The following is a 27387-nucleotide window of genomic DNA, read 5'->3' as shown; positions in this document are numbered from 1 at the left end:
TCTAATAGTTGCAACAAAAATATGAAAACGAACCTTCACTACTCCTGGACATGGTATTATGGTGATATACAGTGTAACTTTTACATGTCTGCTTTACATAATAACGTGCTACTGTGTCGCCGTATTGAATGCTTTAGTGCTTTAAGTATATCCGTGGCCGGCCTGATGGTTGTGGGCCCGTATTTGTTCTCTCATTGATGCACAATAAAGGTTTTCAAAAATTTTAAAAAAAAACAATATTTCCCTTCGAGCAGAGTACGTCCCAGGAACAGACAACGTTCTGGCCGATTCTCTGAGCAGGCAACAGAAAACGTGTCACGAGTGGGAATTGGACCAGTGAAATCTCAACCAAATATTCTCACAATGGGGCACTCCTCTCATAGATCTATTCGCTTCAAGGCAGAACGCCAAATGCCAACACTTCGCAAGCTGGCATCCCCAGAAGGGATCTCTAGGGAATGCATTTTCAATCGCACGGTGCAACTTCTTTGCATACGCTTTTCCACACCGTTTCCAATGATTCCCAGAGTTCTCAGGAAATTGAAAGCGGAGCCTTGCATTTTCATTCTGATAGCCCCAGCTTGGCCACAACAGCATTGGTTCACAGAGCTTCACCTTCTCTCCCTGGAACCACCAATCCGGTTGAAACCGTTCTCTTCTCTCCTCACAATGAACCACCAGCAAGTCCAGCATCAGGATCCGGCATCTCTCATGTTATCCGCTTGGCTCCTGAGTTCAAGGAATTTCAGAATCTAGACATTCCGCCGGATTGTAGAGCTGTTATGGCTCGGGCTCGAGTGGTCAGTACTAACAAGACATACTCCTTAAACTGGAAAAGTTTCTGCATTTGGGGCAAGTCACAGAAAATACACCCTTTTTCTTATTCTTCAGTCCAAATATTGCCTTACCTTCTCCATTTGGCGAACTCAGGTCTTGCTCACGCTTCCATCAGGGTTCACTTGGCGGCAATATCCCGTTACATAAGATCTTCTGTTGGCCCTTCTCTCTGGTCTAACAGATTGATCAAGCAGTTTCTTAAAGGCCTGTTCAGGACTTTTCCTCCTGTGAAGACTTTACCTCCCGCTTGGCAACTAAACACAGTTCTTTCTCAGCTCATTAAACATCCCTTTGAGCCAATACACAGAGCTGAACTTAAGTATCTCTCTTGGAAAACGGCGCTCCTTCTCGCCCTTACCTCAACGAGACGAATAAGTGAGCTCCAGGCTTTTTCAATTCAAGATACTTGCCTTCAATTCAAACAAGACAAGGTGATATTACGAACAAATCCAAAATTTGTGCCGAAAGTCCCATCAGACTTCCATCTCAACGAGCCTGTAGTCTTACGCTCTTTCTTTCCAAAACCTCACACTATGGCAGAGAGAACTCTGCATTCTCTGGATCTTAAACGCTGCCTAAAGTTTTATATTGAGAAGACAAAGACCTTCCGCAAATCCAACCAACTCTTTGTGGCTTACAGTCGACCTAGAAAAGGTCTTCCACTTACTAAGCAAAGTATCCCTGCATTCTACAGTACGGGCTCATTCCACTGGAGTGATGTCTACATCCATGGCGCTCTTCGCAGGTGTGCCTATCATAGACATTTGCAGAGCGGCAACTTGGAAGACGCCGTATACATTCACCAAGCATTACTGCTTGGATACAGAACTCATGAAGGATGCTGCAGTGGGACAAGAAGTACTTGTCATCTATTTCAATAGAGGTGATCCTTCTTTTCATCCTACCATCCTTTCTTGTATAAGCACATTTCTCTATTGTATTTCTTAATGGTATCTTTGATTACAAATTGATACTTTCTATGTGTCACTTTGATATGTTATTATCTGGTGAATTTGTATATGCTGTACCATCTGAAATGTGCTTATCATTGCTTGCTACTCTGATTCAGGCATGTGAATCTATGAAAGATACCCTAATACTGGATAAGAAATGTGTTACTTACCTGTAAATGCAGTTATCCAGTATTGGTATCTTTCATAGATTCACATGCAACCCTCCTGCCTCCCCTGGAAGGACTCATCTTCTTTTCTCAGTAATACACCTACGTAATATACCTACTTATGAAAATCTGAGGGACAGGAGCTCCTTACAGTAGGGTTCTAGAGGGAGGTGATAGTTGATTGGCTCTTCTCTAGCGTTTGGTCCTTTTTATAAAAGGACATGGATATGTTACTAATGTGGGGCCTTTGGCCTATTACTCTATATGTCTAATGGGACATTACTTTATTTATGTACCGGGGACTCCCATCCCGACGACTGGGAATGATTCAGGCATGTGAATCTATGAAAGATACCAATACTGGATTTCTGCAGTTACAGGTAAGTAACGCATTTCTTCCTTATTTGTGACTCCCAAATTGTGAGTCGCAATTAATGAATGGCTTGCCATTCATTCCTATGGGCCTACAGGCTCATAGGAATGAATGGGAATTTGTGCATGCAATTTCAAGGGTGCAAGGGTACCAAAAGGACACCCTGTTGCATCCCTGAAATATGCATGTGTGCAGATGTTGCGCACACACATGCCCCAAGGGAATGTGTGTGTGTAACATGGAACTTTGAAAAATGCTTTTCACCAAATTACCATCAAGTTCAAATTGATGGTAATTTACGACCCCTAATAGTGAAATCGTTATTTGTGATTGCATCATGCATTGCATTTAGTGAATCGCAATTTGTGATTCTCTAACTGCAATCACAATTTAAGTAATCGCTATTTTAGCGATTACTTAAATAGCGATTTTTGCATTTGGGGTGATGCATCCCAAATGCAAAATTACCAGTCGCAAAGGGGCAGATTCTGCTAATCTGCTTGTTTGCGACTGGTGTTTCGGTTGATGCATGGGGCCCTTAGTCAGTGGAATATGACTGTAGATTGATGCACCAACACTGACCACAGCTAAGAAGCATGGGGACAGGGAAGCAGTTTGATGTATTATGTTGGTGTCAAACTTCAAACAATATTTTTTTATGATTGGAAATGCATGCTTAGGTAGTAAAATGTAGTTATGTACCAGTCACCACATTTAGAAGACTTGAAGTGTGAGATGGGTACACAGGTACATATGTTAGCGATGTTGGAGTTTACAACACAGTTCTAAGGTAGTGGGAAGAACAATAACTGCCGCTTGAACAGTCTGTGGAAAAGGGATGAGCTTTATTAATTGAGCAGGAACTAGCAGGTGTCTTTTGTAAGCAGCAGTACCCGAAGGTGCATTGTCCAATAGTCAAAAAAGCTCAGAAGGATAGCAGTAACTATTGACTAAGTCTGACATGGGGAGCAACACTATGAGGTAATTCAATTTAACAAAAAAAGGAAAGTTTAGGGCGGAGATTTAAAATATATACATTTTTATACAGATCTATAAGTAGCTATCATCACTTGTTATATGTTTATGGACGACAGGTTATAATATTATATGATATTGATTTATTTAAGTGTGACAATATAGCACCGAATATTAGAAGAATCACCTATGCTCCACGATTCAAAAAGAAGACAAATTCATTTCTGATGGGTAAATTTATCCCATAACGAACAACCGGGATTACTAAGACTTTTTGGAAATCTGCAGGCAACCCGGCGATCCTCTGCACTCTACACTCAGCTGTTCAAGTAAGCTATTGTGAGCAGGATTAATGTCCTGCTAATCGCAGACCAAAGAAACTGATCACTTCACGAATCAAGCTACTGTCATGGATTGAGCTCTAATTGCTCTTTTCAGCTAGGGTGGATACAGTTAGTCCCTTCGACTACCAACAGTGATGTTGTCTATGGACAGGTACCTCGATCAATCCACAGCTATATTTGATTAGACTAGCAATACTATAACCAGTATGGGTATCTACGATCTCAGGAGTGGTCTTATTTTAAATTTAATTATGATATGGCATACTTTACTGTAATCTAATGCTTTCTAGTATGCTTCATTTTATGGGTTTTCTGTATGGGTAAGCATATGTCCATGTTAGTGGAGTGCGTATATATGTTCTTGACGTGAATGAACTGGTTATCTGCTGATGTTGAAGTGATTGAAATGTAAAGAGCTCTGACACACACATTTTGGGTCTTGTTCGCGCTATAGAAAACACTGAATAAATAAAAATAACAAAAGAAAACACAGCAGTCAATAACATTAGTGTGCAAAGCACCCATGACTGATTGCTACCTTTCACGATTCACTGGCAGTTACTAGTTATCCATCTTTGTACAAAATTCAATTTAAGAAAACAGTATGTCGGGATCATCCCTCCTAGCCTGGTTCTTGTGTGGATCATTGAGTTGGATACCTAGTTCTGCTTAACCGGACAGAGTCTAAGAGTATTTTGGCCATTAGGGAAGGCATTCTGTTGAAGTTTATCATACTTTGCTGACCAGTCGACCAGGAAGCACCCAAGGCTCTTGCCAAATCTTTGCACCCCGTTCTAGTATCCTCGGCTCTTCTAAAATTTTCTTCAGTCTTTATCTATCTAGAAACCACAGATGTCAAGCCTGCTATAGTTTGGCCCATAGTAGACTCCCAGGACATTGCTATTTAGCATGTGGCGAGCATCATGGCCATATCTATAAAGCAGCTCTCTGCTCGAGACTTCCTGGAAAGTACCATGATAGCAACTTCCAGGGGTTGAAGTGTGCTTTTGGTCGTCACCTCAGATAATTTTATAGTTGCAATATTCAAAAAGGGGCTATTACCATGGACCTCGAAATAATAAGAAAATGTTGGTGCTATTATAGTCACATCTGGGGCATCTGTAAATTGCATTCTGATACATCCTATCTATACACTTAGGTGTCAAAGAGATGAAGGTAACTGAATTTCAGGAGCTTCAACTGCTTGTTTCTGGACACAGATCTGAGAAAGTAAGCCAATTATATGAAGATAATTATGCTCTTTTGGGAGGCTTAAAGCAATGGGTATGCATCCATGTAAGTAGGTAAGAATGAAATAAAAACCTGCCTCAAAGTGCCGAAAGTTAGTAGATAGTGGAAAAAGTTGTGCCACAGACCTATAATCCCATTACAGTGGTGGTGTCCCAAGAAGCTATTTGATAGACATGGTAGCCCTAAATCTGAGAAAGTGGTTTTACAAAAGATTGAGTTTTTTTAAGAGAGAGATGCTATAACGGATATGATAGAGAGGTAGGCGAAAATATGGGGGTTCTTGCACATTGGTTCCTGATCCATCAGAGTCGTAGAAATGGTTGAAGCCCTTCCTTAGGGAAAATGGACCAAACATTGTAAAAGAGGCTTCAGTATTTCTGCAATTTCTCTGAAACGCAAAGAGTAATTAAGCAACAACTTGATTTATAATATAGTGTATTTTATGTGTAAAATGGAGAAAAAAAGTCACTAATTTAGAGATGTGTTGTAGTCCTTACCTTTGACATTCAGTACTTCATGGGGTATTATAGTTTCCACTTTCTAAATCATAAATATGTATGATTTTTTTTAATGACTCTGATGAAAGCCTATTAAAAATATTTAAAATAATTCTTCGCTTAGGGGTGATGCAGAGTAATACATGCTGCCAGATAATGTACCTAAAATGTGTTGTTTTTCATTTTTAAAGGCATTTAGTGACTTTTTTTCTGGCAAGGAAACAAGTTAGAGAAGGAACTCAGTCTTTATTAGAAAGTCTTTCAACTGAGCTCACACTTCCTTAGGACTATGCAAGTCTGAGCCTTGCTACTAATTACTTTAGTGGCTCTAGTCTTTATCAGTAAGATTTTTGTAGTTGGATCCATAATAGCAGTTAGTTAAATTTGTGTTTCTTGTAATTGTCAGCATGGACTTACTTTTGAGATGGTTATCCTCCATTATCTTAATTCCCCCTTCCCTTTTCCATTTCCCATCTGCCAAAAATAATTTGCACAGAAAAAACAAATTCTGTTTCTTTGATGTCCTTGCTTATCACCAATCAGATCACCACTCACCCTTATTACTTGTATAACGAAAGAGGGTCGTGAGCTCCAAGTCTCTGCCAATGGCATAGTTGAGAACTTAAAAATAATTAACCTGGTCTCGTGGAACATAGCGGGTCTCTCACTCAAAAAAATTGGATAGCCCAGAATGGAACCAATTAATTGGGAGGTTTGAGATTTGCTTGTTCCAAGATACGCTACCTATTTTATTCCGGCAACTACTGTAGGGAGAGGCCGCCCATCAGGCGGTCTCCATATATGGATTAGTGTGGCCTTAAATTGGACTGTGTTGGTGCATAAGTTACCAACAGATGATATATAACACATCTCCCTTAAAGGCCATCATACTGCAACAACTATAGAATTGTTTTGTGTATATGCTAGAGGCACTCCGGGTGGCCAATCTTCCTCTACAATAGCAGTACTTGATTCAGCATTAGCAGGTATGTCCCCCCCCCATTGTCCAACATCATTGTAGGTGGAGACCTGAATTGCACATATGAACCCCTAGCTGAAGAAGATTTGGTGGGATCCAGTGCAGAGGATATAAGACAGTCTATTCCCTCATTAAATCTGGAACCCATTAAGAAATGATCTGCAAGAGAGATACAACTAAACGCCCTAACATTAGAGCACAATTTACGTGCTCTAAATGGGAGGACTCTCTCTGATGAAAAGGGGGCAATAACGTATAATAGACTTAGTTGCCCATCGCGCATTGATTATATCTTACTGCACACCAGATCTTGGGGAATACTAGTGGACATGGAGGTTGTACAGTCTCAGGATAGCGATCATAACCCACTCTGCATGAAAATTAAAGGGGGGAATGAGGTTATAGCGACGAATGGCCCATTAATGATTGCTAAAGAAGTAATCCCTTCGCATTGCAATCGCAAGCTAAAATGGAACAGAGTTATGTGCAAAGAGGACAAACTGACCAGTATAAAGGAGTTTGTTCAAATAGAAACCAGAGTTCTGGCGACCTCCACGTCTCTGCAGGCGAATGACCCAAGTTTTAATCTAGTTGACTCCTATAAAAACTTGATAGAGAAGATCGGTGCCTTCTTCATTATGGGGAGTCCAGAGGCCCACAAAAAACAAATTTTCCAACAAGGGAACCCCTGGTATACGGCAGGCTGCAGGGCAAAGAGAAAGGCCATTTTGTCTTCTATTAGGAGCAAAGATCTAATAGCAGTGAAGTTAGCCCGAAAGGACTATCAAAACAGTATCAAACTGGCCAAAAAGGAGTGGGAGGAAGAGTATTGGCAGCAACTCAAAAAAGCTGCTGGCTTGAAAGATTCAACCACGTTCTGGAACTTGGTAAACAATTTTGAGAGAAGGGGTGTAGAGCCCATACCGAACCCCATTACCGAAGACCAGTGGCACACCCATTTTGCTAAATTGTATTGTGATCCAGTAATTTCGGGGCATCACATAGTGCCACCAACCACAATTATATCAGAGATCCATAGCGATGCCGAAACCTTTCTCTCCAGGGAAGTACACGACGCCATTGTAAATATATCCCCTGGTAAGGCAGCAGGCCCGGATGGGCTTCCTGGCGACCTATTATTGTATGCACCCGAATTATGGTCAGACTTCATCGCCCTCCTAATGAATTTGATTCTCCAGGGACATCCTGTCCCTGAGTCATGGAAGGGTGCTGAGGTAGTGACCATATACAAGAAAGGCAACAGGGAGGACCCTGCCAACTGCAGACCAATAAGTCTAATTGACACTATCCAGAAAGTAGTTGGCAGGGTCATCGTCACTAGAATAGGGCCCTGGATAGAGGAAGGCAATATACTTACCCATTTTCAGGCAGGCTTTAGACGAAATGTGGGAACAATAGATCAGGTTTTCAGGTTGTATGCTATTTATTGGAAGTCGGTGTCAGTTGCAAAGGGTAGTCTATATCTGGCCTTCATAGATTTAAAAATGGCATTCGATTTGGTCCCCCGAGACAAACTCTGGAAGGTGCTACTGGATATGGGGTTCCCGAGTTATCTTTTGGAGATGATTGTAAGGCTCCACCAGGGAAACTATGCCAGAATTAGGTGGGGGGCCCAGGGACAATTAACTGGGACGGTGCCTGTACAGGGATGTGCGATGGCTCCGACATTGTTCTCCCTCTTTATCAATGGGGTGGTAGACCATTTGAGGGAGGACTCTGCGGATGCCCCTACCCTGGCGGGTGAGAAAACACCTACCCTCCTCTTTGCAGACGACACTCTCTTACTGTCCAAAACCCCTTCGGGTCTCCAGAAGCTAATAGACATATTCAGTCTATTTTGTGTCGAGAGGGGGCTTACTGTAAATACCGCCAAAACCAAACTGATGATGTTGTCCACATGGAAAAAAGCCAGGAGAATAAGTATAACTCTGAATGGCCCCCACTAGAGGTGGTGGAGGAGTTTGACTACTTGGGTGTCAGGATTAATAACAGAATGAAATGGGACTCCCATGTTGCCAAAATGCTCTTAAACCTCAAAAGAGCTTCAGGAGCAATCCTGAGAAATCAGCATTTGTCCATCAGCAGACCGGTAGCTCCAGCTCTGGCAGTCTATGACGGCAAGGCCTTGGCCTCTGCTGTCTATGGCTCGGAGCTGTGGGGATGTGAGAACACCACGGACCTGGAAAGAGCGGAGAATAAGTTTGAGGGATTTAGTTGCTCTCCTGCCCTCCACCCCTTTAAAACCCCTTTTTATAGACATGGGTAAGCACTCAATTGCAGACTTTGTGCGCCTCCGTCCTTTGCTGTTCTGGGTGCGCCTGCGAAGGACGCCAGAACTGGCAAACTATGCCTTGGTGTTGGATGAGCGGATTAACTTGAATAGTTCAAATAAGATCCACTGGCTAAACAAACTGAAGCAGTTGGTTTTGAATCTAGGTTTGGGAGAATTCTGGATCTCCCAATCCCCTCCCCATAAGCAAATTATTTAAAAAATCTACTGGGAATGGGTTCAGGAGGAGGAATCAAAAAGTACAAAGTGGGGGGCTCTAATTACCAAATTTATGGAACACAAATCCACTAAGAAGTTCGAACCCTTCCTAGATTTCATCCAAATCCCAAGAGATAGGTCTCTCTTCCTGAAAATGAGATATGGGGTACTCCCTCTGAATAAATTCATGGAGGGATGGATAGGATTGAGGACTCATTCTCATACCTGCCCTGGGTGCCCATGCACGAGCGAATCTGTACACCATTCTTGTTCGCTTGTATAGCATATAAAAACCCAGATCAAGATGGTTAAAACCTGTGTGTAGAGATGGGAGTGAGAGACTTTAGGATCGCTCTGCGTATTCTCTCATCAGACACTACATCTCTGTTTGTCGTATGTGGGATTGCTAAGTATCTAACAAATGCGTGGGTCATACGAACAAGGCTGTTAAACACTGTCAAAAGCTAGGCTATGGCACCCAACTTGGTATATAAATCCACTACTGTATATGCATCACATGACTTTCCTTATATAATTATGTGTTTTAAATGTAAATATCTTTTTATACCATGAAATGAAACGCATATGATATCTTTTAAATATGTGTTTTTATGTTTGTACTTTTATGATATGTATATATCGAATAAAGTATTACAACTGTATACTCTTGTTAGTGGTGGTATGAAACATCAAGAAATATGAAAACATCCTCTGCGTTAAACTGATCTTTCAAATAAGGTGCATGGGGATCATTTTTTCAATAATATGTCTTAGCTGTTTTTTTTACCTCTTGCAGAAATGTTTGATATATACAGTCAGGAAGAGGTACATAACTGAAAATTAAACAAACTGTAATGGAGTGCACTTAGGGAAAGCAAAGGAAGTAGAGAGATGAGACAGCACAAATAATTCCTTGGCAGTCCATGTGCAATTTGCCATTAAATTCTGTGGTGACATTGCCTAGATAGGGAAAGCTAATGATTGGCTGCCTTATAGACCAAGGTGAGGAAGATGTATAGGATCTTGGTTTGTCTCGAACACCAGCTGACCTGAAAAGGTGAGGGTAAGAAAGGAAATTGGATTATTATTTGGGGTGGATGACTTCCCACTTCAAGGGAAAATCTAAATCCTTGTGAGGGTCGACCCTCAAATTCACTAAATAAACTTGAGCTCAATACACCCTGGTAGCTGTGGCATAGAGCATACAGGCTTAAATCGGAGGCAATGTGTAAAGTATGTATGCAGTACCCAAACAGTAATAAAGTCAAAATGTTTGAGTTTTTGTTAGGAGTCAGTTGATATTTGCTAGTTGTAGGAATCTGGAGAAAAAGAAACCTGAAAGACAAGCAGTGTTAGGACTGTACACCTTCTTTAATATGTAATATATGCCTGCCGTACTTCTCTGTTTCGCATCTTTCATAACTGTAACAGTCTAAAATTGTCATGTACTGTCAGTACAAGGTGTGTGTGCAGTCACAACACACTCTAAAAGGTGTGCTTGTTTCCCTATTTGCAGGATGCAGTAGTGATCTGTAAGAAGTTCATGAACCGGGACCCAGATGAGTTGAGATTTACCGTGGTTGCTCTTGGAAAATCTCATGAATTTTAAGGAGAATACAACCCTTTTAAGCTGTTTGTAATTCAAAAGGTGCCATGTACGATTACTGCAAATGTTGATATTGCCTTTATCTTGTTCCTATAACTGAAACATACTTTACACAAATAAAGCCGTTAATCCCTCCTTTTATTGTTTGGTGCTATTAATTGTGTTTTTGTGAATTTATCTACCCTCTTTTTATCTTTAGTCATTTAGGTCATTAAAATCAATCCTCAGAACCATACACTGGTGGACATGCTGAGACCAGAACTAACCCACTACTTCTCAACTAACGAGGGTTCAGTTCCCTCCACTGGGACCCTGTGGGAGGCTGGCAAGGCGGTGATTCGCGGGGTGGCTAGCGGGCTTGTACATGCCAAGCGAACAAACCTGCTGGCCCGGCTCGTGGAGTTGGAGTCTTGGGCCACACAACTGGAGGCAGAGCAAACCTCCGCTGGGCTTGCGGACCCCACTCGGCAGCTGGCGCTGATTCGGGAAGAAATCCGACAAATCTCATTGGACTCAGCCCAAATGCTGTGCCGGTCGTCGGTGGCGCAGGTGTATGGCTGGGGGTACAAAAATGGCAAACTCCTCCATAACTTGGTCTCTTATTCCAAAATCCATCGCATTATTCCAGAGGTTCATGCTCCGGACGGCACCCTCCAGGTGATCTCCGCGGCCATAGCCAGAACCTTTGCAACCTTTTATACGTGGCGCGACCGACAGACGCGCCCCTGACCACCCTCCTGGGCGGGGCTAGTGCCCGGCTCCCATCTCTCACTCCTGACTCCGCAGAAGCCCTAGAGCGACCCTTTACCTTGGATGAGGTTCTGGAGGCCATCCCTCTTCTCCACTCTGGCAAGACGCCCGGCCCGGACGGATACCCGCAAAAGTATTATGCTGCCTTCCGGGATATCCTGGCTCCTCGACTTTTGGCCCTCTTCTGGCATGTGGCGAAGAATGGCTCCTTCCCCCCTGACTCGGACCTGGCCACGATAGTGGTCATCCCTAAGACCCAGACGCCCTCCACGATCTGCGCGGACTACCATCCAATTTCCCTTATCAACACCAAGATCAAGCTCTTTTCCACGATACTGGCCCAGAGGCTTAAGCCTCTCCTGGAGGATCTGGTCCACCCCGACCAATGCGGCTTTATGCCAACCAGGGGCACCCGTCACTGCATCCGCCTCCTTCACTTGGCCTTGGCCCACCGGTCCCGCCTGTCCCCATATCTGGCCCTCCTTTTTCTCGACTTCAAGAAGGCCTTTGACACGGTGGGCTGGGACTACCTGCAGGATGTGCTGAAGGCGATGGGCTTCGGCCCGTTGTTTTGCCGCCTTATCTGGATCCTCTACGCCAACCCAAGGGCCCGGGTGCTTGTCAACGGGGCGCTCTCCGAGGCCTTTCCGATCTGCAGAGGTCCGCGCCAGGGGTGTCCCCTCTCCCCACTCCTATTTGCGCTAGCGATGGAGCCCCTGTCGGCGCTCATCCGGCAGGACCCCCTCGTCCAGGGATGGGCCTGGAACGAGAGCCATGTAGACAAAATAGCCCTCTACGCTGATGACGTGCTCCTATACTTGGCGGACCCAGCAAATTTAGGCCCCAGATGCCTGCAGATCCTTGCGGACTTAGAGAGGGTTTCCGGGCTCCGGCTCAATACGGCCAAATCCACACTGGTCCCATTTCATCCCTCAAGGGAATGCTTTGACTGGCAGGCGTCTATTCCCCTTAGACACCACTTGGTTAAATATTTGGGAATATGGGTGGCCTTCCTGCCGGAACTTGAGTGGGCGCTAAATATCACACGCCTGGTGACCCTGATGAAGGCAGACCTTAAAAAATGGCAAACCCTTCCCCTCAACCCCCTAGGACGAAGCGCTCTGTTTAAAATGATGGTCCTCCCACGCTTCCTCTACATCCTACAAAACATCTCCATCCCCCTCTCCCGCACCTGGTTCCGAGAGCTTGACGGGACCTTGTCCCGATTCCTCTGGGGAGGCGGACGACCGCGGATGTCCCTGGCGCACAGCAGCATCCCCCCCCTTCGATTGGGGCCTGGGGGTGACTCACCTTTACCTCTACTATCTTGCCACCAAACTGATAGTCATCCACGACTGGTACGCGGGCGGCTGGTCCGACCCGGCGTACAGCATGGAGCTAGGGGCTACGGACTTTCCATAGATCCAGGCGTTCCTATACGGAAGCCTGGTCCCACAGACCATAGCGCCCATCACTAGAACGGTCCTCCTGGCCGGGCACGCTGCCCTGCGCCACGCGGGGTGGGACCGTAAACTCACTCGTCAGACGCCGCTCTGGCACAGCATCTGGCTCCGGGAGGTTGCGTCCCTGAACGGATTCAGTCACTGGGATCTAATTGGCATTTCAGTCCTTGGCTACCTCTGGGCGGGAGACCATATCCGTGCCTTTGCAGATCTGCAGCAGCGTCATGCCCTCCCCACGCCAAATACTTTCGATATCTGCAGTTGCGCCACGCCCTCCACACACATCTCCCCTCACCAGTTACCCTCCCGGAGTTCAGCCCACTAGAAGCCCAGGTGATGATGGGTAACCTGGGTAAGGGAGGAGTGTCCCGCATTTATCGCTCCCTAGTAAATAATGGCCCTGCGTCCTTAGATAAGCTGCACGCTCGGTGGGAGGGTTGGGTGGGCCCTCTAGAGGAGGCAGATTGGAGGGATGCCCTTATGGCTCCCAGAACTCTGACCACGTCCTCCAGGCTTCACCTGGTGCAGATATACTACTTACACGTGGTCTACCTCGCCCCCGAACGACTCTTCCGTGCCCACTTGCGACCCTCCCCAGACTGCCCGAAATGCGGTTCATCCCCCCCTGATTTCTTCCACATGGTGTGGCTTTGCCTGGTGTTGGGGAGGTTCTGGAAGGGGGTGGAGTGAGAGCTCACACAGGCCCTGGGATGGGAGGTACCAGATGACCCGCTGCGGATGCTGTTGGGGATCTTTGATGGCCTGGATGGTTCCATGATGGACAAGCGCCTATTGGGAACGGCGGTGGCTGTGGCCAAAAGGGACATAGCAATGTACTGGTCACGTGCCGCGGCGCCTACTGTAAAGGGGTGGAGGAGGGGGTGGATTGGTGCGGCACCCAAGAGGAGGCCCTGTTCGAATCCCGAGGCTCTCCAGAATTGTTCCACAAAGTGTGGGGGAAATGGTTCAACATGGTCCCGCCATAAGTCTAGTTGTATTGAATGTCTTACGATCTGGGGCTTGGCTTGACCACCGACGAGTATGGACGCGTGAGCTGAGAGCTCCGCACTTGCCTCAGTGATTATCCTGTTTTATCTGCCCTGACAAAGCCTGTGGCTCGGGGGAGCTCCCCCGGACTGCGTAGATCCCTGCTGTTGGACTTGGCCCTTCTGGCAGGTTCACCCCTGAACTTTTTGCTTTTAATTGTGACCTGGTGATAGTGATTTTTGGTTTCTGTGCACTTTCACTGTGTCCCAGTGGAAAGTGCGTACGCACTCTGAGTGCGTGGAGTAAGGTTGGCCTGCCCTCCCATAGGAATGCATGGGGAATATCTGTGTCCCTGGTAGTTTCTGATGCGTGAGGTGTGCAGGCTGTACTTTGGTATGTGCGGACTCGTGTGATTTAATGCTGCGCAATGATATGTGCGGCGTGAATGTGTCTAGTGTGGAAGTGCCACTTCTAGACATGGGTGTACGTGTGCAGTGAGTGTGCTGGCACGTGATTGGCTGGAGCTGGCTGGTGAGCCTGGCTCCAGGAGTCTGGATGGGTCTGCCCGGTGGTGAGTGTGGAGATTAGCATGCTGATGGCTTGGGAGGAGTGCACCTGGGTCCTGAATAGGGCTGGGCTTTCCCTACACAATGCTGGCTCCGCCCCGTGTGGTGCGTCTAATGTCCCTAGCCCTGCCAGTAAATAGAGTGAGGGGCTGAGCACATCAAGGGTGCTCCCAGACCAGCTGCGACTGGTTCTTCCCCCACCCTGCACCTTTAGACAAAGGATTTCTCTGTATAAAAGGAAGCTGTGACCTCTTGTCAAATGTTCTTGTTCCCAACTCTAATCTACCAGGGGCATGCAGCTGCTGGGGCCAAGGGGAAGGCTTTCCTCCCTGGGCCCTGCCCAGCCCCTAGACTGCTGATGTCCTGGACCCCTGAAGGACTCTTGTTGCTGGACTTTCTGTTCCTCTAGCACCTGGGGGCGCTTGATTCCTTCTCTAAGCGCCTGGAAGCGCTTGTTCTTTGCCCTAGCGCTTGGGAGCGCTTTATCTTGCCATTAGCGCTGGGAGCGCTTCTACTTTTGAGCCCCTAGCGCCTGGAAGCGCTTTATTGAACCCCTAGCGCTTTATTTTCACATGTGTGGCTGCCCACGCCGCTTGTGGCCGTACTCTGGCCTCTTGAGTCCCCTGGCAGGTGCCCACCCCGCCCTGGGACCTTGCCGCTGGTTTGTGGTTCCTATTTTGAGGGAGCCGACCCCTCGTGATATCCCCAAAAACACCGCCGCCGCCCCTAGCTCTCCCTGACCCCAGAGAAAGGCAGCCGCCGGCATACCCGGCCGCGCTGGGATTGGCCCAGCCGGCCGAGCCTCCCGCCGTGTCATCGGGGGAGGAGCCGGAAGCAGGAGGTGGCGCGAGCGTTGCGGGGCTCCCGTGACCAGGAGGGAGCCCCGGATACTGTTTTGCCCTGAGTCCCGGTCCCGAGATGGGCCCTGAACCCTTAAAATACCCTTGTACCCCAAAACCCAAACCCACCCCTGGACCCTAAAAATACCCCTGTACCCCAAAACCCAAAGCTAGACCTGAACCCTAAAAATAACCCTGTACCCCAAAACCAGCCCTGAACCCTTAAAATACCCCTGTACCCCAAAACCCAAACTACCCCTGAACCCTAAAAATACCCCTATACCCCAAAACCCAAACCTAGCCCTGAACCCTAAAAATACCCCTGTACCCCAAAACCCATACCTATCCCTAAACCCTAAAACTACCCCTGTACCCCATAACCCAAAACTATATCTGAACCCTTAAAATACCCAAACACCCCAAAACATATACCCCTATACCCATACTTACCTTATCCAAACATTTGAAAAAAAAACATGCTTTAACCATAAATGCATTTACAACGAATTTTGTTGTAAATGTATGCGTGGTAAAAGCATATAAAATGTAATGCCATGCGTTATGATGGCATTGCGGAGTCATGGTACTTTCGTAATGAAAGTATGCGGAGTGATGGTATGCGGAAAGAAAGTTGCGGAATAATGGGTGTTTACACTCCCCCAGTAAGTACATTGGTGGCATGGCGACCCACATCGCCAGCAACATACTCATATTTTTTCTCCACCCATTTGAAAAATGCACAGGTCTCTCTCATTGATGGCCAGCACCGACGTCCACTTTCAGACACACCTCCCACCACAAGTTCTAGAATTGCGAACTTTAGAGCTGGGGAGCTACGTTCGAATCTCGGCGTCAGCTCAACATCTGAACGCGCATTCTTTAGTGCATCTGCAGAGCACTGTGAATCGGAGCGTTTCACAGGCCTGTCACAGTTAAGAAATGCTATCAAAACTAAATCCTACAAAACAATATACTACTGGCCGGCAGCAATTCATACCCGGACAACATCGGGACGGGCTGCTAGTAAGAAAATATCATCTATGCAGGCCACGGATTAAGGCAACACGTCTCTAACATGCCTCCTGCAGTTTGATGACCAAGGGGGCCACTAATGTATCTACATGCCAGAAGACATGTATTCTTTTTATAGTTGTGATTTTTATATAGCATGGACATGGCCCAGAGGATTTAGAGAGCTGTGCATGATAGCAGCTACTAAACAGTCACACCGAGTATCTTTGCAGATACAATCTAGGAATAACCACAGCCTCTTCCTTGTTTTCTAATGGGAGCTTGCACTAATGCTAAGCGTGATGCACGTGAGCTAGCGTTAATCTTGTATCTTTAAACTTGTATTGATGCTGCTCCTATTTAAAGCAAAACGCAGCCTGGCTCAGAAGTGGCCCACACTTTCTATGCTCTGTTAGGAATGGGGACTTACACAGGCTGGAACAGCCTGTTCCAGATTTAAAAAGCAGGCCAGTCCAGCCAGGTTAAATGTGACCTCAGAGCAATCCCCCCACACCTTTGCCTTCTTGGGCCTCTGTCCCACTCCACCTCCTTGCACAATTTGTGTTACCCCAAAAACTGGCATATGCAGGTTATTCAGTATACATCCTTAAACAGTGGAGAATGTTGTAGGACTGTGAGCGGTGCCCATCTGTACTACATAATTCAGTTCATGATGCACACAGTGTAACTGCTCGGCAGTTTTGCTTGCTGATGTTGTTCTGTCTGAAGCACGTCTGCTGCCAGGCATTGCCAGGGTAGGTCTCTCAAGATTGGGCAATACTGCAACCTGGCTTTTCATTGGAAATTTTGGAGTCAACACCATGATATATTAGAGGTCATTGTAGGGAAGTATCACCGGAGTAGAAACTGTGTTTTATTGATGTGATGTTCTATTCCTTAGGCTTTTTACAGTTTAAAATGTATGCACATAGTTTTATTTAACATGTTGATATTAGTTTCTGCATAATATTCCTAACCTTGAGAAATGCCAGAGCAGAGTTCTTCTGGGTGAGTTCTGCTTGAGGTGCATCCTCTGAACTGGGTAGACACAAGTAGTGATCCTGTTGCCTGTGATCCTGCGCCCTCCTCGGCCTGGTTGCCCCCACGCTCCCCGCCTGCTCTGCCTGCCTCCTACCTGCTGCCTGCCTGCTGATGCCGATCCGGAGCCCCAGCCGCCGCAGGGCCGCTCGTCCTCGGATCCCCGGCGCCCCAGCCGCCGCAGGGCCGCCCGCATAGGTTTTCGCGCCGGTTCTTGCCGCGACCCCGCCCCCCCCCGCCTGCCGATTCGCCCATGCGCTCCCCGCCTCCCAGCGGACCCTCCCTACCGGCTCCCTTCTTATGACGCCCCCGGAGCGACCGCGCAGCGGACACGCGCAGCGGGAGCACCGACTGAGCGCCGAAGGTGCGCCAAAGGTAAGCCCGTCTGCGCCCGTTCGCGCCTGGACCGCGCCCAGTGCCAGGACCCCTGGCCCCCGCCATCACCAGCCCACCCGCCGGACCTACGACGCCACCGAACTCAACGCCCTCAACGCCGGCCGACTCCCGGGCTGCTACCGAGCCAACCGAGACGTACCCACGGACCCTTCTGCTGCAACGCCTGCAAGTTCACCTGCATCCGGACCTGCACTACTCCAGCACCGACCAAGACCAAGACGAGCAACAGCAGCAGCCACCTGAAATGCATCCTGCTCAACACCCGCTCCGTCCACAGACACCCCATCGAGCTCTGGAACCTGCTCGACACAACGTCACCAGACGTCGCCTTCCTCACGGAAACCTGGATGAACGCCTCTTCAGCGTCCGACATCGCCATCCCAGACGGCTACAAGATCATCCGAAGGGACCGCATCAACCACACCGGAGGAGGCATCGCCATCGTCCACAGGAACACCATCCGCATCACGACCAACACCGACGACACCCTCGCAACCGCCGAGCACCTGCACTTTCAGGTCCACATCAACCCCAAGACCACCCTCAGAGGCACCCTCATCTACAGACCCCCGGGACAACGCACCCAATTCAGCGAAGACATCGCCGACTTCATCAGCCCGCACGCCCTCTGCTCCGCTGACTACATCCTCCTCGGGGACCTCAACTTCCACGTGAACTATAACGACCGCAACACCACCACCCTGCTGGACAACCTCGCCAACCTGGGACTCAAGCAGCTGGTGACCACCCCCACCCACTACGCCGGACACACAATCGACCCCGTCTTCTCATCCAGCAAGGACATCGCCTTCAGCCACGCCACCGGACTCCACTGGACGGACCACAGCTGCGTCCACTTAAGCTTCGCAAGGGCCACGATCCACCACCACCAGCAACAGGCTGCACGCAGGAGCTGGAACAAGATCACAGCCGACCAGCCCGCGACCTCCCTGAGCATGAACCCTCCCACCAGCACAACGAACCCTAGCCAGGCGGCCACCAACCTCACAAAGTGGATCAGCGACTGCGCAGACGAGCTCGCCCCCTGAGGACCCCGCCCAACAGACCCGGTAGCAAGAAAGCCCCATGGTTCACCGACGAACTCAAGAGCTCCAAGAAGAACTGCCGAGCCCTCGAGAGAACCTGGCGCAGAGACCCAACACCGGACAACATGACTGCCCTCCAGCTCGCCACCCGAAAACACCACCAACTCATCCACGCCACCAAGAAAACTGCATTCAAGGAACGACTGGACAACAACGCACACAACAGCAAGGAACTCTTCAACATCGTCAAAGAGCTCTCCAACCCCAACTCCGGAAACAACGACATCACCCCTTCGCAAGACCTCTGCAACTCCCTCGCCTCCTACTTCCACAACAAGATCGCGGACATACACAACAGCTTCAGCACTCAACCGACTGAACACCACGACCGAACCACCGCCCCCCACCACCACCCTCCGCGGCTGGACTCCGATCAGCACCGAAGACACTGTCCGCACAATGAACTCCATCCACTCCGGATCTCCGACCGACCCCTGCCCTCACCACGTCTTCAACAAGGCCGACGCTGTCATCGCACCCCACCTGCGGGACATCATCAACACCTCCTTCGACACCGCTACCTTCCCGGAGAGCTGGAAGCACGCCGAACTCAGCGCTCTACTCAAGAAGCGATCGGCTGACCCCACCGACCTCAAAAACTACCGCCCCATCTCGCTGCTCCCGTTTCCTGCAAAAGTCATCGAGAAGACCGTCAACAAGCAGCTGGCCGCCTTCCTCGAGACGAACGGATCCCTCGACCCCTCGCAGTCTGGCTTCCGGGCCAACCACAGCACGAGACCGCCCTGATCTCAGTCACCGATGACATCCGAGCGCTGCTCGACAACGGAGAAACAGCGGCCCTCATCCTCCTCGACCTCTCCGCGGCCTTCGACACTGTCTGCCACCGTACCCTAGTACAACGCCTCAGCAACGTCGGAGTCCAGGAGAAGGCACTGGAGTGGATCATCTTCCTCGCCGGAGGGACACAGAGAGTCCGCCTCCCTCCGTTCAGATCTGAAGCCACCGAAGTCATCTGGGGCGTCCCTCAAGGCTCCTCGCTCAGTCCAACCCTCTTCAACATCTACATGAGCCCCCTCGCAGACATCGCACGCCAGCACAACCTCAACATCATCTCCTACGCCGACGACACCCAGCTGATCCTCTCCCTTACCAACGACCCCGCCACCGCCAGAGCCAACCTTCATGAAGGGATGAAAGAGGTAGCCGAATGGATGAAGAACAGCCGCCTGAAACTGAACTCAGATAAGACGGAAGTCCTCATCCTGGGATCCTCACCCGCCGCTTGGGACGACTCCTGGTGGCCCCCCGCCCTAGGCAGCGCACCCAAACCAACAGACCACGCACGCAACCTGGGCTTCATCCTGGACTCCTCCCTCTCCATGACCAGACAAGTCAACGCCGTCTCCTCGTCGTGCTTCAACATCCTGCGCATGCTACGTAAGATCTTCCGGTGGATCCCCACCGAGACCAGGAAGACGGTCACCCAGGCCCTCGTCACCAGCCGTCTGGTCTACGGCAACACCCTCTACGCCGGAACCACCGCCAAACTCCAGAAGAGACTCCAGCGGATCCAGAACGCCTCAGCACGACTCATCCTGGACATCCCCCGTCGCAGCCACATCTCCGGACACCTGAGAGACCTGCACTGGCTCCCGGTCAACAAGAGAATCACCTTCCGTCTCCTCACCCACGCACACAAAGCCCTACACAGCCAAGGCCCAGGATACCTCAACAGCCGCCTCAACTTCTACGCTCCCAAACGCCAGCTTCGATCGACCAGCCAGGCCCTCGCCATCGTCCCCCGCATCCGAAGAGCCACCACAGGGGGACGGTCCTTCTCCTACCTTGCCGCCAAGACATGGAACTCCCTCCCCACCCACCTCCGCCTGTCCCAGGACCACCTCCCCTTCAGGAAGCAACTCAAGACCTGGATGTTCGAGCAGTAGCAGATCCCCCTCCCCCAGCGCCTTGAGACCCTCTGGGTAAGTAGTGCGCTATATAAATGCGATGATTGATTGATTGATTGTTGTGGGTGCTACAGGCAAGACTAGGGAACAATGGTGGTTCTTCGCTTAGCAGTGAGTTCCTCGTATAAGGTGAGAATGCACAGGGAATGAAGGATGTGCACAGGGCAGGATAGGGGTTCTGAGGGCATGATAGAGATGCCTTAGGCAGAATGGGCATGCCATGTGCTGTTGCAATGTGTACAGAGTAGGGAGACGGCAGAAGTGAAGTGCACATGGATTTGTGGAGGAGCAAAGAACAACTGTGAAGAGCTGCGGACAGAGCATCTTTCCCTATACTTAAAAAAGAAACGTGACCTTGTCAAACGAAACAAATGCTCATGAAAAATACTTTAAATTCGAACTATATAAAACTGCAGAATAATACAGTGAGATTGTGATGGAACCAACCACTCCCTCCAATGTTCTACTGGATGAGAAAGTCCGAGATTGCAACCTTAGATAATAATTAGTCAGGGAATCGTTGGGTATGGTGATAATTGTTCTATGTGTCTCTTCGCTTTTCTACCAAAAAAACCCTCTTAAAAGTAGTTTACTTACCATTAGTTGGCCTCAATGTCACTCTTATTTTCTTCCTTTTCATTGGTAAGCACATGTCCATGCATGCCAGCTTCGCTTTTTTTCTCCATGTTTTTGTTTTCTTCCATGGAGCATGGACAAAGCACTGATTGACTACTTGATTATTGCTCTTTCATGCTGCTTGTGCTCAGATTATGGCACTTTTTTGTGGGTGTGTATTGTTTCTTTCTATGTTCTTTTTACACACTCATATGCCACTCTATCTCATTATTTTTGGTTGTGTTGTCTTGGACTTGCCACTCCTCCAGCTTGTTTGTTTTCCAAATCTTTTAAACTTCACTTTCCAGTAAGTCACTTTTCTCTGGCCAGTCTTGCCCAAGCGGCATAACAAAACAACAACACGGTTTACTAAACTGGCAGCATTCACCTAGGGTACATTTGCTTAATGCTGCTTGTAGCAAGAAAAAACTTTTTCTAATCAGTCCAATTGCATTTTGAGGTTTAGAAATGAGCATTTAGTTCATCCTTCCTTTTTTCTGTCCTACCTTTGTTTGCTTGGTGCACACAGATGCAAGATTCATAAACATGTTTTTTCACATTTGGTCTAATTACTTTGTGAATGTAAATAACAATAAAGCATACTTGCAAACTCTGACTACATGCCTGCCCTTCTCAGTATTTCTCTTCATAACTACACGATTGTAATCGTTTAACGAAGCGTACAGTTCTCACACAGCGGGCGATTTGTATAGGGTCACTGGAAAGTCCACAAGTTTGGCCCTGCCCCCTGCCCCCACCCCCTATGTAGCGCACCAACTATGCAGTCACATGATGCAGAGACATCTCGCCACACGTCACAACTGCCAGCAGCATTATTCTTTTGCCCGACAACAGTTCTAATAACCACTTTTGCTGCTAACCAACCTTGTGCTATATTATGGTTACTGCTGCTCTGTACCAAAATGTCATTCATATAAAGTTGATAAACATTAGCCTACAGAATTTCTGTTTATTGTGCTATTTTTCCCCATGGATTTTGGTCAATTTTAGAGGTAATGATCCTGAGCCAAGTGCTGTGTTTATTCTGAAATAATGTTTGCAACTGTTTCAATGACATGACACCAGCCTAAAAAAGTGGAACCCTGCCCAAGAGCTCAAAGCACACCGGATGATGGTTATCTGGCGGCAGCTCAGTGGATTACGCTGTTACAGTGTCGTGGCGTGACACACCTCACATGCAATCCCTCAACATAGCGACGGACGGCTTCCGGATGCTGCCGGGGTTGAATGGAAGGCTTAGCAAGTAATGCGAGATTTCGTTCACCTCTCCAGCGCGTTGTAGGAAGGCAGGCAGTGAATCTGTCGCTGCCAAGGATGCCGAGACACAGTGTTTGTTCGCATGAATGAGCTGGCCGTGTCAGTGCCTGCCTTGTTTACAAACTTCACGAGCCCGTGTAACCCCCGGGCCCTTCGGTGTGTGCTCGCCGTCTGGCGAAGGATTTTTGACGCTGACGGCTGAACCCATAGGAAGCAGGAAGGTGATTTATTGCCAAGTCAATTGCTGTGTACTTTACATTGTGGAACGCAGCGCCAATGAATAGGACGTTTCTTGTTTGCTTTGAGAAAGTAATTTGATAAAGGTTGTTTGTTTGGAGAGAACAATGTTGCCCTTAAACCCGCGGGTGCAACAAGTAATTTTTCACAAGCTGGGTACGGCGTGTTGGTTATGGTGTTCATTTAAGATGCTGATGCGGGGGCAGCACTGAAACCGAACTTTTTTGGGGGGGGAGGGGACAGGCGGTAACACTCCCAGCAATGGGACAGGACAGGCATTTCCAGAAGTGGGTCAGAGCTAACCGCATAGTCATTATATGAGGAAAAATTTTATTTATTTATTTATGCGTTTTTATATAGCGCGGACTTTACCCGAAGGTGTCAGAGCGCTTCACAATAGGAACATAACTGATACATGAGAACATTACAAGTGAACAAATTACAAAAGCAAACGCTAAGTTGCATGAGGCAAAAGTGACAATCGTCAGCTAACAAATACAAGAGGTAGCAAACGGTACATTTGCATGAGGCAAAAGTGACGTGTGCAGGTTACAAAAGCGTACAAAGTTCAAGTAGAGATAAAATACTGCAATACATGGCAGACACTCAAACACAAGAACAAACGTTACGTAGGCAATGGTGGCACTTGTGCAAGTATCGAAAGCAAACAAAATGTAAGAGGTAGCAAACAGTGTGTTACAAGAGAAAAGTGGCGTGTGCATGTTACAAAAGAGTACCAAACACAGGTAAAAGGGTAATACTGCAGTAAATGGCAGACTCTCAAACCACAAGAACGCACTGGGAAGGCACTTCCATAGTCATGGAGTATAGAATTTTCTATAATAAAAGGTCTTCCTTCAGATAATAGAGAGGGCATGAATTAAATTTGGAAGTGTCTTTGAAGGAGGAGAACTTTGAGGTCAGTTTTGAAGGCCTGGGAGGAGGAGGTGGTCCGGAGCTGAGGCGGAAGTGAGTTCCAGATTCTCACCGCGTTGCCTGAAAAGGATTGGGCCATCGATCTTTCCTTCTTGAAAGTGGGAGGTTCAAGCACTACATTTTCCGCATTTCGTGATGGTCTAGAGCCTCCAGAGAGTTTCAGTTTATTCGCCAGGTAGCGAGGAGAGGAGGAGTGCAAGGCTTTGTGGGTGATGCAGGCAGTCTTGTAGATAGATCTTGCCTCGATGGGAAGCCAGCGGAGGGTGGATAACATGGGTATGATGTGGTCGCTTCTTTGACAAATTGTGCTGTTTAAACATATTGTACAAACCTGGTATAACATATATTTTTGTTGATTTTGTACTGTTCCTAGACTTCAACTCATTGCAAGGCCAGGAAAATGCTCACGACCCATTGTTGGCTGAAGGTACATCTTTAGTTTAAATTAGATGTTGTAGAATATTCATGGGTAAGGCTGTCCTTATGTACCGGTATCAAAATATTAGGCGTGGTAGCAGCGCTTAATTTGAGCCAGCAGTTGCAGGTGGAGCCCCAAGGTACTCGTTTTCAGGGTCCCTCACACAGTTTTCCTCATCACACTTTTACAGAACAAGAGAGAGAAAAACACAAAAGGGAAACAGGAATAAGAGGGAGATGACAAAATGGCGACAAAGGAAGAAAGCAACTATAAAAAAAAACAGCAAGATTGAGATAAAAGTGCAAGGGGTGCCTGGTGGTGGTTGAAAGTGGCACACAGTGGAATCATGTCCAGGAAGTCTCGGTATTCGGCTCTCATGACATTGGACATTGCTGAGTAGTGAGCTATGTGACGCAAGGTAAGTGGAGGGAGAACTGTGTGAGTTTATGGCGAGTGGTTAGAGTGCACAGTGGTCACTGTGAGTGCAGGGTGAGTGGTGTCCTCGTGTGATATCAGGGTAACGGCATCAGTGCATGGTGAGCAGTTTGAGTTCGGTTTGATCTCCGTGAGTGCTGGGTGAGTGGTAAAAGTGACAGGTAAGTGCAGTGCCATGTGCGTGCAGGGTGAGAGCTGTGCTCATGTGAGTGCAGGATAGGAGGGTGAATGGCGTAAGTGCATGGTGAGCAGCGTGAGTGCAGTATAATCGAAGTAAGAGCAGTGGTGTAACAAAGGCCACCGCAACCCCAGCAGTGCAGGGGGGGCCAACGCTCAACTGCCTGTTGACGATCATTGTGCTGTGCCCTCGCTGCTGCTTTTAGTTTCACTTTTGCCCTCCATTTTGTGTTTTCCTCTCCCCTGACCCGCCTCTCTGATCCCGCCTCCCAGCTGACCCTCCCACGCTCCGCCCCCTCCACCAACCATTTAAGCCAGATGGTCCCACGCGCAGCGTCCACGCGCTACGTCCACGCCGAAGGTGCGCCAAAGGTAAGCCCGTCTACGCCCGTCCGCGCCAAGGCCGCGCCCAGCGCCAGTCCCCCTGGTCCCCGTACCACCCACCCCTCCCGCATTACTTACGATGCCACCACCCTCCTAGCCCTTAACCCTGGCCGCTCCCCCAACTGCGTCCAAGCCGCTCCTGGACACACCCATGGACCCTTTTCCTGCTACTCCTGCAAGTTCGACGGCACCAAGAACAACTCCTCATCCACGAACACACAACAGATATCCGATCCCAACCACCTACAATGCGTCCTGCTCAACACCCGCTCGGTCCACTGACACGCCACTGACCTCTGGAATCTACTCGACACCATCTCTCCGGACGTCGCCTTCCTAACAGAAACATGGATGAATGCCTCTTCAGCCCCAGACATCACCATCGCCATCCCGGAAGGCTATAAGATCATTCGCAAGGACCGTACCGGCCACACAGGAGGAGGCATCGCTATCGTCCACAAGAAATCCATCCGCATCTCAACCAACTCAGACGTCAATCTCGCCAACTCTGAACACCTTCACTTCCAGATCCACATCGACCCCAAGACCACACTCAGAGGCACCCTCCTTTACAGGCCACCAGGACCCCGCGCACAATTTAGTGAGGACATCACGGACTTCATCACTCCACACACGCTCCCCTCCGAGGACTACATCCTTTTGGGAGACCTCAACTTTCACCTTGATAAGAACAACGACCGCAACACCACCACCCTTTTGGACAACCTCGCAAACCTTGGACTTAAACAACTTGTCACTACCCCCACCCACATCGCAGGTCACACACTCGACCCTATCTTCACCTCCAGCAAGCATGTTTCCTTCAGCCACACCACTGCTCTCCTTTGGACTGACCACAGCTGCGTTCACTTCACCTACAACAAGCCCACATCCAACAACCACCCCCAACCCATTCTGCAAAGAAACTGGAACAAAATCACCATCGACCAGATCTCCTCATCGCTTCTTCTAAACCCCCCCGCCCACTCCTCTAACCCAGACCAAGCAGCCACCAACCTCACCCAAGGGTTATCCAACAGCGCCGACATCCTAGCACCACTGAAAAAACGACAAACCAAACTAGGCAGCAAGAAGGCCTCCTGGTTCAACGATGATCTTAAGAAATCCAAGAAACTCTGTCGCTCCCTCGAGAAGGCCTGGAAAAAAGACCCAAACACCAGCACCAAGGACGCCTTCAAAAACGCCACCCGCATTCACCACCAACTAATCCGAAATGCCAAGAAAGCAGCCTTCAAGGACCGTCTAGATAACAACGCCCACAACAGCAAGGAACTATTCAACATCGTCAAGGAATTTACCAACCCCTCAGCCAACTCCAACGACATCACCCCCTCTCAAGCCCTCTGCAACTCCCTAGCCTCATTCTTCCACAACAAAATTGCAGACATCCACAACAGCTTCGACATCCAGCCAGAAGACCAAGCCTCCCAATCCCCTGCAGATCCCCCACCCCCCCTGAACATCCTCAATGACTGGAAGCCAATCTCCACTGAAGACACCATCCGTCTGATGAACTCTATCCACTCAGGATCCCCCACAGACCCCTGCCCTCACCACATCTTTAACAAAGCAGACTCCATTATTGCACCGCACCTCCGAGACGTCATCAACTGCTCCCTCAACTCCGCAACCTTCCCGGAAAGCTGGAAACATGCCGAACTCAGCGCCCTCCTGAAGAAACCCACAGCTGACCCCACCGAACTCAAAAACTATCGCCCTATCTCACTCCTCCCATTCCCGGCCAAAGTCATCGAGAAAGCTGTCAACAACCAGCTAGCCGCATTCCTCGAAACCAACAAATCCCTCGACTCCTCACAGTCCGGCTTCCGAGCCAAGCACAGCACCGAAACCGCCCTCATCGCAGCAACAGACGACATTCGAACTCTACTGGACAATGGAGACACAGTCGCCCTCATCCTCCTCGACCTCTCCGCAGCCTTCGACACAGTCTGCCATAGCACCCTTCTACAGCGTCTCAAAAACATTGGAATCCAAGGAAAAGCACTGGAATGGATCACCTAGTTCCTCTCCGGAAGAACCCAGAGAGTCCGCCTCCCACCATTCAAGTCAGAGGCCACTGAAGTCATCTGCGGCGTACCTCAAGGGTCCTCACTCAGTCCCACCCTCTTCAACGTTTACATGAGCCCCCTCGCGGCCATCGCACGCCAACACAACCTCAACATCATCTCCTACGCCGACGACACTCAACTGATCCTATCACTCACCAGAGACCCTAACACGGCCAAAACCAACCTACACGAAGGAATGAAAGAAGTAGCCGAATGGATGAAGCACAGCCGTCTGAAACTGA

General features: G+C 48.6%; 1 protein-coding gene across 1 annotated transcript in view; it reads left to right on the top strand.

Moving 5' to 3' along the window:
* Positions 1-10626, top strand: part of UCHL3 (ubiquitin C-terminal hydrolase L3) — a 408547-nt gene extending 397921 nt beyond the window's left edge. Inside the window, exon 8 of the mRNA XM_086934885.1 lies at positions 10402-10626. Coding sequence (XP_086791011.1) covers positions 10402-10494 — 93 coding nt within the window. The 3' untranslated portion in view covers positions 10495-10626. The remainder of the gene's footprint in view (positions 1-10401) is intronic.
* The last annotated feature ends 16761 nt before the right edge of the window (positions 10627-27387 follow it).

This window comes from Lissotriton vulgaris, chromosome 8, assembly GCF_964263255.1.
Source record: "Lissotriton vulgaris chromosome 8, aLisVul1.2, whole genome shotgun sequence".
Lineage (NCBI taxonomy): Eukaryota > Metazoa > Chordata > Amphibia > Caudata > Salamandridae > Lissotriton > Lissotriton vulgaris.
Note: the sequence above shows the minus strand (reverse complement) of the source record. Positions and strands in the feature narration are given on the sequence as shown.